Raw genomic sequence first — 11,685 nt, forward strand, 5'->3', positions numbered from 1 at the left:
TGCGTCTCCGGCATCGGAACCACCAGATAGTTCATTACCTCCTCCTCTCGCTGCTTATTCTCCCTCTCACCAATCAATTCCTGTCACTAATTCGCCATCTTCTTCAGATCTAGATCTGAATAACAATGACATTGTTCATCAATTTCCAGATTTAGTTAAGAAGCCTTCCTTCTCTACTAATCAGTCATCGTCTCCAGTCAGGTTAGCCCAGAAATTGATGCCGCTGTTCACACCTCTGAACATGTGCGAGTCAGTTCTGATGTTGCTCTCACTCCCTCAGTTCCGATATGCTGCCGCTGTTCGGGCCTCTTTGTCTTTGGAAAGTCCTACTTCTGCAGATGATATTTCTTCAGGGAGAGCAAAAGTAAACATATAATTACCACGAGTTACGTTTCCAATGTTAAACGAAAACGGCATTCCCCGAGTTCGTATTCCTACTTCTATAATCAAAGAAGGAGCAGCTCATCATCAGGAGTTTGTTGCTCTGTCTTTCCTTGAAAAACACCAAAGCTTGGTAAAATCCATTCTTTTCTTTCTTACCTATGGGGCAAAGGCAGTAAGATCGAGATATATACTCTTCCTTCAGGAGATATCCTAGCTCATGTTCCCTCTGAATCCATGAGGCAGAGGATCTTTGAAGTCAGCCTTTGGCATATTGATGGTGATGCTTTTATTTCTCAAAAGTGGTCTCACCAATTCTCCTTTCAGTGTCCAAGTCCAGAAGCTATTCCAGTTTGGGTACGTCTTAATAAGGTACCATTCGACCTAATTTCTGATGCTGGTTAGGATCATATTGCTGGAGCTCTAGGTCCTCTAAAAGGAATTAAGAGTTTGAATGGTATTTCATCTGCTGAAGTCAAAATTGAAATGAATCTGTCCAAGCCAGTGCCTAATCAGATTGAGCTAGAATTTGAGGAAGGTCGACTTCTTTTAGTTGATGTTACTTATCTCCGACTGCCTCCAAAGTGTCCCCTGTGTAATATCATAGGTCATCGTGCATCTTCTTGTCCCAACAACAAACCGCCTACACCTTCGCCTATTGTATCTGATAATGTTGCAAATCAGTCTAACCCTAGTGTAGTGGATCCTCTTGCTACTGGTTCTTCTGCTTCAGCTGAAGCAACCTCCATTACACCCATCATCTTTGCAGCTAACGTTTCATCTAACCCAACGGAGTCTGACTCAACTCTTGCACCTTCAAGCGGTGATGTTTCTCATGTAGCTTCCGTCTTAGTACCATGCTCCACTTCCGTAGAGGATGTTGCTCCATTATGTACCGGAAAAGTCCCTTCCTTAAAAGTTACAACTCAAGATGCGCCAGCTCCACCAAATAGCCATCTTGAGGTAAGTAAGGAATCAAATGTGGTTGAACCAGTTACTACTGCGGACGACCTAATTGCCTTGGCTACTATTATGGAACTTGAGAACATGTATGTACCTCCTACACTTGTTTGTATAAATGAAGCTATTGAGTCTCCGACTATGGATTCTGCTCGAGCATTGTCATTCTCTCATACTTCGATCGCTCCAGCACCACTTGCGGTCGAAAGAGAAGTTAGTGAAATAGCTGAGGTGGTTTTAGGTACAAACAAGTTTGCTTCCCTGATTTCTTTGGAAGGAGAAGAAGAAGAAGAAGAAGGAGAAGAAGAAGATCCAACAAGCTCTCACTACAAGAAAACAGGTGGATTCTGATGGCCGAAATCGTCGAAAATTCGTCGGAATTGACCAATTCCGACGAATTTCCGACGAACCCGTCCGTCGGTATCGTTTCGTCGGAAAAAAAAAATTCGTCGGAATTTCGTCAGAACTTCCGACGACTTTCTGACGAATACCGAGAAACGTCATTCTGACGAACTTCCGACGATATTACGATGCAGATACACGAGACCAGAGTTCATCGGAAAAACTACGTACCGACGGAGAATGTTCCTCGGACACTTCCGACGTAGAGTGTTCCTCGGTGGATTCCGACGAACCTCGTTCGTCGGTAAATTCCGACGGATATATGTCCGTCGGTATATTCCGACGACCACTGTCCGTCGGTATATACCTATTTATTTTTTTAAATTAATTTTGCATTTTTATATATTTTTTGATATTAATAAATTTAAAAAATCAGAAATTTAAAACTAATAATATTATAAAATTTAAATTCATAAAAACCGAAATAGGAAAAAAACATTCATAAAGTTTAAAATTCATACAAACCGAAATAAAAAAAAATATTCCGAAAGTTTTAAAAGCCGAAATAAACTAAGATGAACTCGAAGACATCAAACGATCTAGCTTCTGCATAATCTCCGTGTTGAACTTCTTCTGGGATGCCAACTCAGCAAGGATAGTGGCATTCTCCGAACGGATAGTGGCATTCTTCGAAAGGATAGTGGTGTTCTGCTCTTCCAATGCCCCAATCCGTTCATCTTTGTCATGTAGCTCCTCGAGAATCATGGGATCGGCATACGGAGCTTGTGAAGAAGATGCCGGATACAAAGAAGCACGACGGGCCAACCCAACTAAACGGCCTCCTTTCCTTTTAGGAACCGCCTACAAAAATATTTAAAGTAAGTAAATAGGGACATGTAAGTAATCGACATTATAAAAAAAATATATCAATAAAAAAAATTACCTTTTCAACCATCTCATTTATTTGCAATAGAGACAGGTTGGTTGAAGCTCCCGTGGACTCGCCGTCATCAGAGAGAGGCTGAGATTGGGAAACTATTTCAGCTTCCACCAAATCAACTACACCTTTGATCACGGGGTCCTGAATTTGACCCGTCGTCTTGTTAGTGTGAGCCACCTTAATGAGTTGTAGACGATCAACGGGATTACCGTCATTTGCTTCGATCTAAAAAAACCGCCATTATTAGCCAAGAAATATATAAAATATTTATTTAAAAAATATAAAGATAAATAATAATAAAAAAAACTTACAAGTTCATCCTCCTTAGTAGATATAGAGCAAGCGCCGAGGTTGTGCACATACATACCTTTCCCGCCACGATCGCTCTTCCGGTTCCTGGAGTTCCTAGAAGACGTCTCTGCAGTTTCTTCCTTCTCCCAATGAGCTATCAACTGCTCCCACACCGACCCGTTGATGAACCGTGGCTTCTTGTTCTTCTGCCAAACTGTCTTCCACGAGTTTATCTGCTTTGTGTAAGAGTCCATGGCCTTTTCGTTGAATTTCTTACGGACTGTTTCCGTATGATCGGAGTGCCAGTTGAACTCTTGCTACAAAACAAACACAATTTAATAAGTAAATATATTTAAAAAAATGTTCAAACTTTAAAAAAATGAAGAGTTACTATACCGCGAATTGACGAAACCACAACTCTCGTTCGTCGGTAGGGATCACACGCCACTTTGGATATCCAAAACGGAGCATGGAGTACATCATCTGGTTGATGCTCCGGCTAATGCCATTTTTCGACTTGGTGAACCTTTTAAAAAATACAAGTTAGCAAGTTAATTAAAGGGAAAATATAACGGGACAAATAAACAAAATACTAACCAAGTGCTATGGCCTCGTCGTGGGTTGGGTTGGAGAAACAGGAGATGCTCTCGACCTGGTTGTTGAACCAATAGATGAACCGGCATGACCCCCGGATCCTGTGGAGCAGCAGCGTGAGGGGCAGCTTGATGGGCTGAGGGAGCTGGAGCGGGAATATATGCGGGAACCGAGTCATGAGACGATCCCGATGCACGGGAACTGCTCACCGAACTACGTCGAAGACGGGCTGCGGGGCGGGCTTCATCCTCGGCCCTAAAAAAAAAAATTAACCCATCAAACATATTTTCAAATCATTTATATTTTTAATGTTTTCATTTATATATTTACAAAAGGTTTTATAAACGTTTTAAAAAAAACTATTAAACCTTTTATATATATATGTATATATGTATACAAAATTATAAAAAATTTATAAATATAGAAAAATGTTGTTAAAAATTTATAAATGAAGAAAAATGTTGTTAAATATTTATATATTTTTTTTAAAAAAAAATGTTTTATCATACATAGTTTATTAGTGGAAACTTATAAAAAATTATAAAAAATTTTAAAATTTTTATTATACATGATTTACATATATATATATATGTATACAAAATTATAAAAAAATTATAAATATAGAAAAATGTTGTTAAATATTTTTTAAAAATTTTAAAAACGTTTTATAACACGATTTTACACAACAACATTTTTTGTAGTGTAAGCTTATATAAATATGATTGTATAAGTATATAATGTTAAGATGAGATGTTATGAAAACAATGATATGCATACATAAATATTTTAATGAGTTGTTATATTTGAACGGTTGCGATCTAATATTATACTAAACACTTATTATGTGTTATTTTCATAGTTTTGGCATCTAAATTTATAGATTTTTATGATTGAAACTTTTTAGAAACACATGTCGTCGGTATTTTCCGACGAAATACCGACGACCTTTCCAATTTTCAATGAAACCCATTGTCGTCGCTATGTCGTCGGTATATTGCGACGGATTTCCGACGGACCATTAAAAAAAAAAAAAAACTAATCAGAATCTTCTGAATCTTCATCAAACTCCCCAACCTCGGCTTCCTGCTCTGAATGTACGACAGCATCATGTCCAAACACAGTCAAATTCTCAACGAGTTGAACATTTTCCAAATCTTCAACTGCCTGGGCGTTGCTGGTAGACTCTGGTTGCAATGGTTCATCATCATCAGAAGTTCCATCCACTCGTCCTCTTGGGTTGATTTGCGTTACAGTAACCCATGGATCGTCTCTGTACGTCACCCGAGGGTAACTGATGTAGCACACCTATACATATCAATTATACAAGTATTAGTAAAATATATAACATTAATTAATTATATTGCTAAAAAATTATGAATAAAGGGACATACCTGATCAGCTTGCGAACCAAGAATGAAGGGATCATAATATTGAAGTTTCCGCCGCGAATGAACTGATGTAACACCAAACGCATCAATCTTCACTCCTCTATCTGGGGTGGTGTCATACCAATCACAATAGAATACTACACAACGCAATCCAACTATTCCAGGAAATTGGATTTCCAATATTTCTTTTATGTTACCGTAGTAGACATCGTCACCAGAAGAAGATGAAACACCAGCATCATATGATTTGACGACATAGTTTGGTCCCTGCACAAATTCGCGTATCCAATCATCGAACACAAGACCTCTGGCCAAACCATCATTCACCTATAAATTAAAAACATATATGATTGCAAAATGAATTAGTTTATATATATTAAATTTAAACTAATCATTTGTATAGGGTAATATGATATATGACTCACATAACTACGAAGCCACGCAGCAAATCCGTTATCTCTAAGTTGTCGAAGCTCATCTTCTGTTGCATGCCTGTGAGTCATACGCAACTCCGCCATATATACTCTATATACAAAAATATTATCAATATGAAATAAAATTATTGAATATTAATCTAACAATAAATGAATAAATATTTTTACCTCTCATATTGTAGAACATCTTCACAGTTGGTGAGCAAATATGTTTGCAAATGAGCGTGCTCAGTGTCCGTAAGTCTCCGCTTCGTGAATTTTCCACTAAGTCGTCCTATTTCCTTGAACATGCTTGGGACAGTAACATGATATGTTGCTCTCTCCCCTCTATCATCATGCCGAGCAGGTCTTCGGTGTTCTGTATGCACTTCTGGTGGAAAATAATTTTCAGCAAAGATTGCAGTTTCTTCATTGATCACCTGTGCCACTATAGATCCTTCCACCCTGCTTTGATTTTTGACCATCTTCTTCAGATGATGCATATAACGCTCAAAAATATACATCCATCTGTATTGCACAGGACCACCAAGTTCCAATTCTCTTGCGAGATGAATAGCAAGATGTTCCATTACATCAAAGAATGATGGAGGAAATATCTTCTCAAGGTTGCACATGCTGACTGGTGCGTTTGTCTTCAAATTATTAATACACTCTTCAGTCACTACTCTGCTGCATAAGTCGCGGAAGAAAACACTAATCCCTACATAGATAAAAGACATAATTTTCGTAAGTATTAAGTTTTTATGAGCATAATTGTTAAATATAAAAATAAATTAAATTGTAAAAATATAATATATCTGCAATTGCTTCATGAACATTACGTGGCAATAATGCTGAAAAAGCAAACGGAAGGAGGCGCTGCATAATTACATGACAATCATGACTCTTCAAGCCAGTAAACTTTCCTTCGCTTCTATCAACGCAGTTCCCCAAATTTGATGCATATCCGTCAGGAAATTTCACTTTATCTGTAATCCAATCAAAGAACTCTTCTTTTTTAGCACCATCAAGCCGATAAATGGGAAAAGGGGCCGTACCGTTCTCATCAACGTGAAGTTCAGAACGATCACAAATATCGACTAAATCCAACCTTGACTTCAAATTATCCTTCGTTTTACCTTGGATGTTAAGGACTGTGTTCATCAGATTATCGAAGAATTTTTTCTCAATATGTATGACATTTAAATTATGTCGCAATAGATGACTCTCCCAATATGGCAGATCCCAGAAAATACTCTTTTTGTGCCTGTTATGTAGCTCTCCAACCGCATTGACTCGAATGTTTTCATGTCCACCTACATCTGGCGTCCTTTCTGCATCAAAATACCTAAACTGCTTCAACAAATCTTTCCCACTAACTTCCTCAGGTGGACCATCAAACACCTGCTTGTTCTTCGTAAACGAAGTCTTACTCCTGCGGTATGGATGATCAGGTGGTAGAAATTGTCTGTGACAGTCAAACCAACACGTTTTCCTTCCGTTCTTTAGTTGGAAAGCATCTGTGTCATCTTGACAATATGGACATGATAGCTTCCCATGTGTTGTCCATCCAGATAACATACCATATGCTGGAAAGTCACTTATTGTCCACATAAGTACTGCCCGCATCTGAAATTTTTCTTTGCGCGAAACATCGTATGTCTCAAAACCATGCGCCCATAGTTGTTGCAACTCATATATTAGTGGTTGAAGAAACACATCTAGTGATCTTTTAGGATGATCTGGCCCGGGGATGAGAATTGAGAGAAACAAAAACTCTCGTCGCATGCACAAGCTCGGCCGTAAGTTGTACGGTGTCACAATAACTGGCCATAGAGAATACTGCCTTCCATGCTTTCCAAATGGGCTGAAACCATCAGTAGATAATCCAAGATAAACATTTCTTCTCTCTTCCGCAAATTCTGGATATGTTGACTTGAAATGTTTCCAAGCCTTTGCATCTGAAAGATGTCTAATCTCACCATTTGTGGAATGCTCTGCATGCCATCTCATTGCTTTTGCTGTGCGCTCACACTGATACAACCTCTTCAATCTTTCCGTCAAAGGCAAATACCACATTCTTTTGAATGGGATCGGAACTCTTCCCCTCGTCTCCTGATAACGAGGTTTCCCACAAAATTTGCATACATTCCGTGTCTCATCCGCTCTCCAGTAGATCATGCAGTTGTCAATACATACATCTATCACTTCATACGGTAGTTGAAGACCTGCAACAAGTTTCTGAACCTCGTAGTATGAACCCGGTGCAAGGTTATCCTAAGGTAGAATACCTTTGACAAAATCAGTAATCGCATCCATACATTCCTCAGCCAAATTATATTCTGTCTTAATACCCATTAATCTAGTTGCAGATGATAAGACTGAATGACCATCTCTACAATTTTCATACAAAGGTTGTTTTCCTGCATCCAACATGTCAAAAAATCTCCTAGACTCGGGGTTTGGTTCTTCCCCTCTATAATGATCATGTACCATCTGCTCAGTACCTACACCATAATCTATATCCGTTCTAGATTCTTCTAACCTAATATCAGGCTGAGGTTCACTAACAGGCTGAGGTTCGCTAGTACTACCATATTCATAACCAGTTTCCCCATGAAGGTACCAAACTTTATAATTACGTGAAAACCCTTTCATATACAAATGAGTCCAAGCATCAAATTCTTTTATAACCTTATTATTATTGCAAGAAGAGCAGGGACATCTTAACATACCACTTTTTGCATCCGGTTGCTGTTGAACAAGCCTCATGAATTCTCCAATCCCTTGAACGTATTCTTCCGTAAGCAAATTGGTGTTCAGATCCAAATGAGGTTTATCCATCCACGAACGATAATAAACTTCTGAAGACATGATTTTCACGGAATTGTATGACTAAAGAGAATGAAGAGAGAATGAAGTGTGAATGATTTGAATGAGGAGGGGTTGTATTTATAGGAAATTGCTTACGGACCTCCGACGACTTTCCGACGGAATTCCGACGGATGTAAAGCAGTCCGTCGGAATTCCGTCGGTATTGTCCAATCTCAAACGGCTATACAACGGTCATATATATTTGTCGGCAACGGTCACATGGTTCGTCGGAATTCCGTCGGATAATACCGACGGAATTCCGACGACATTCCTGTAAATCGGAATGTCGTCGGAAATTCGTCGGTATTTTCCGACGGAATTCCGACGACTACAACGTTTACATTTTTTATCGGAATGTCGTCGAAAAGTCGTCGGAAAATTCCGACGAACCCTATTTCGTCGGAATTCCGACGACTTAGTTTTTTTGGATTTGGTCGGAAATTTGTCAGTATTCCGTCAAAAATATCCGACGACCTTGGTGTCCGTCGGAACCTCCATCGGAATTCGGTGTGTTTTCTTGTAGTGTCTTTAGAGTTGAGTTCGATGGATCTTATGTCGCCTTCTGGAAGAAGATTTCTTCGAGAAAGACCGGTTAAGCCGTCAGCCAAGGCTAAAGAGATGCAGTTACAGTACACGGGTTGCGGACGAGGAAACCGCGGTAGAGGAAATTGTGGACGCAGAAGCGGCTAAGTGTATTTTATCCTACCACTTAAGTGATTTGAAACTGATGTTTTCGATTGTTTATGGGTTTGTTATTATTCACTTGCTTTGTAAAAGCTTGTTGGACCTTATGATTTCGATCATTTCCTGTAACCGTTTTAATAATAATAATAGAAAAAAAAAGTAGTATGCCCTCTCCATGTTAAATGGAAGCTTTTCAGCTTTTTTTTTTTTTGTGACACATACTTCATTAAATTTAAAAGGCTTCAGGCCCACGGTTAGCCCATAACAGGGTCCAAATACAAAGATGAAGAGAGAGACTGTTTTGCCAAGCCATCGGCTTCGAGATTCATCGATCTAGAGAAATAGCTGAAAGTGATAGCGACGAAAATAGAGGAGATGAGCTTGATATCCTTGATGATACCATAGATTTCTTTTATCTGCATGTCGTGTTAATAGCTCGGATGAGCGTTGAGTTGTCAGAGAAGCATCAGAGCTTTTGAAGTCCAAGAGTCTCTGCGGAGAGAAGAGCCGATCGGAGAGCTAAAGCTTCGGCGATTAGAGGCGAGTTGATACGTTCCTTTGTTGTTGCCCCTTGATTGATCCATGATCCCGTCGAATCAGTAAATATCTAAGCCAAACCAGCCCTCTTCGATTGAGTATTCCATGCCGCGTCAGTTCTACAAGTCACGATTAAGGAATCTCCCGTCGTTAGATTCAGGTGTCTGGTCGTCTGAGGTATGAATCTCGTACTCGGTTTGATTAGGTTTTGTGCTGTGATCCATTCTCTTGCTAACCATAGCCCCCTTGATGCAGTCTCTGTAGCAGAAAGAGTTTTATCCTCGAAGACCAGTTGATTTCGTGCACTCCAGAGTACCCAACAGATCCAAGGAAGTACCGTGCTTGTGATTCCTGTTGGTGGTAGACAGACCGCCTGTTTAAACCTCACGACGGCTTCAGTAAACTTCGTCCCTGCAGCTAGGTGAACTGCATGTTTTAGTGGGATACGTTTCCTTACTTCTTTAGCAAAGGGGCAGTGAAAGAAGGCATGAGTTGCAGTTTCTAATTCGTTGCATCTTTTACAGAGCGAACCTGAAACCATTCCTCTCTGTTGTAGGTTCTCCCCCAACGGCAGAGCTCTCTGGATGATAGACCACAGAAAGAGCTTCATTTTTTGTGAACAAGCTTCAGACCAAACGTCTTTTACCCAGCTAAAAGCTACTGGTTCAGACGAATTTGGATTTGTAGCTGTCTGCATCGTGGCAGAGAAGTATCCTGATCGGGTAGTATACACTCCACACTGTAGTGGTTGCCATACAAAGGAGTCTTCAGCTTTTGAGAGGCTTAGTTGCAGCATTTGAATCTCCTTAGCCAAATGAGGTAAGACAGTTTCGATCTTATCTTGATTCCATTGCATATCCGACGTGAGTAGATCTGATACTGTAAGATCCAATGCTGCTTCTGGTATAGGTCCAAAAGGTCTCACCTGTGTGTTTAGTGATATCCACGAGTCTTTCCAGACTTTAGTAGTCTCACCATTACCTATAGCCTTTCCTAGGTTTCCTTTTAAGAGATCCCTCCCATGTAGAATACTCCTCCACCCATGTGAACACACCGCTGGAACTTGAGTCTCAAGAAAGGGCTTAGAGTGGCAGTACTTTCCTAGTAGTACTCGAGCTAGTAGACTGTCGGGTTTTGTAAGTATACGCCAAGCTTGTTTAGCTAATAGCGCTTGGTTGAACGTCTGGATGTCTCTGATTCCTAAGCCTCCTCCCACCTTATGCTTAGTGATTTTGTCCCATGCTACCCATGATATCTTCCTTTTTCCATTAGGATCATCCCACCGAATCTAGTGAGAACTGATTGGATCCTTTTACATAAACTTATAGGAAGTTCAAAGCACGACATGGAGAACGTAGGGATGGCCGTAAGCATGGATTTCAGCATCGTAAGCTTGCCTGCTCTGGATAAGAACCTCGCTGATAGACTGGATGCTCGTTGGCGAATTCTATCGACTATGGCCGTGAACAAGTCCTTCTTTCTTCTACCAAAATGTTCAGGTAATCTCAAGTATTTGCCTGTTCCTCCTTCTTTCCTAATTCCCAGCAGGGTTTTAACATTTTCTCTTGTCTTAGCAGATGTCTTGGAGGAGAAAGTGATTGCAAATTTCTCCTTGTTGATCTTCTGGCCAGAAGCTTGCTCATATTCCCATAAGATGTCCTTTAGTTTGTTGCAGTTAGCCAGGGATGAGTAGCAGAAGAACGTCGTATCATCAGCAAACAACAAGTGGTTAACCCTCGGACTTCCCCTAGCCACTCGAATCCCTTGCAAGGTACCTTCTTTCTCGGCCTTTTGGCATAGTACCGATAGAACTTGGCTGCATAGAATAAACAGGTAGGGAGACAGAGGATCTCCATGTCTGATTCCTTTGTTAGGTATAACTGAGCCCTGAACCGAATCATTGATTAAGTAGGAGTAGGAAACAGTCGTTACACATTGCATGATCAACCTGACCCACTTATCTTGAAAGCCTAAACGTTGAAGCACTTGTGAAATAAAACTCCATTCTATTCTGTCATACGCTTTCGACATATCGGTCTTTACTGCCATTGTTCAATTCTTTTGAGCTTGGGAGGTCTTTAGATACTGTAGAACCTCGTGAGTGATTAAGATATTATCTGCTATTGCTCTGCCTGGAATGAAAGCTGACTGGTTCTCTGAGATAATAACTTGTAGGGTTGCTTTTAGTCAGAGTGCCAGTAGTTTTAAGATAATCTTGAAGTAGACATTGCATAGAGCAATGGGTCGATAATCAGATACTCTTTTTGCTCCCACGATTTTA

At 40.0% G+C, this 11,685-nt stretch overlaps 1 protein-coding gene across 1 annotated transcript; it reads right to left on the bottom strand.

The window, feature by feature from the left end:
• Positions 1-9,474: 9,474 nt before the first annotated feature.
• Positions 9,475-11,453, bottom strand: LOC106454368. The gene is made up of 2 exons (XM_013896496.1): positions 10,747-11,453; positions 9,475-10,663 (listed from the first exon to the last, which is right to left on the bottom strand). The coding sequence occupies exons 1-2, from the start codon at positions 11,451-11,453 to the stop codon at positions 9,475-9,477; spliced, it is 1,896 nt and encodes a 631-aa protein (XP_013751950.1).
• Between the last annotated feature and the right edge of the window lie 232 nt (positions 11,454-11,685).

The sequence above is a fragment of the Brassica napus genome, chromosome C8, assembly GCF_020379485.1.
Source record: "Brassica napus cultivar Da-Ae chromosome C8, Da-Ae, whole genome shotgun sequence".
In the NCBI taxonomy this organism is placed as follows: domain Eukaryota; kingdom Viridiplantae; phylum Streptophyta; class Magnoliopsida; order Brassicales; family Brassicaceae; genus Brassica; species Brassica napus.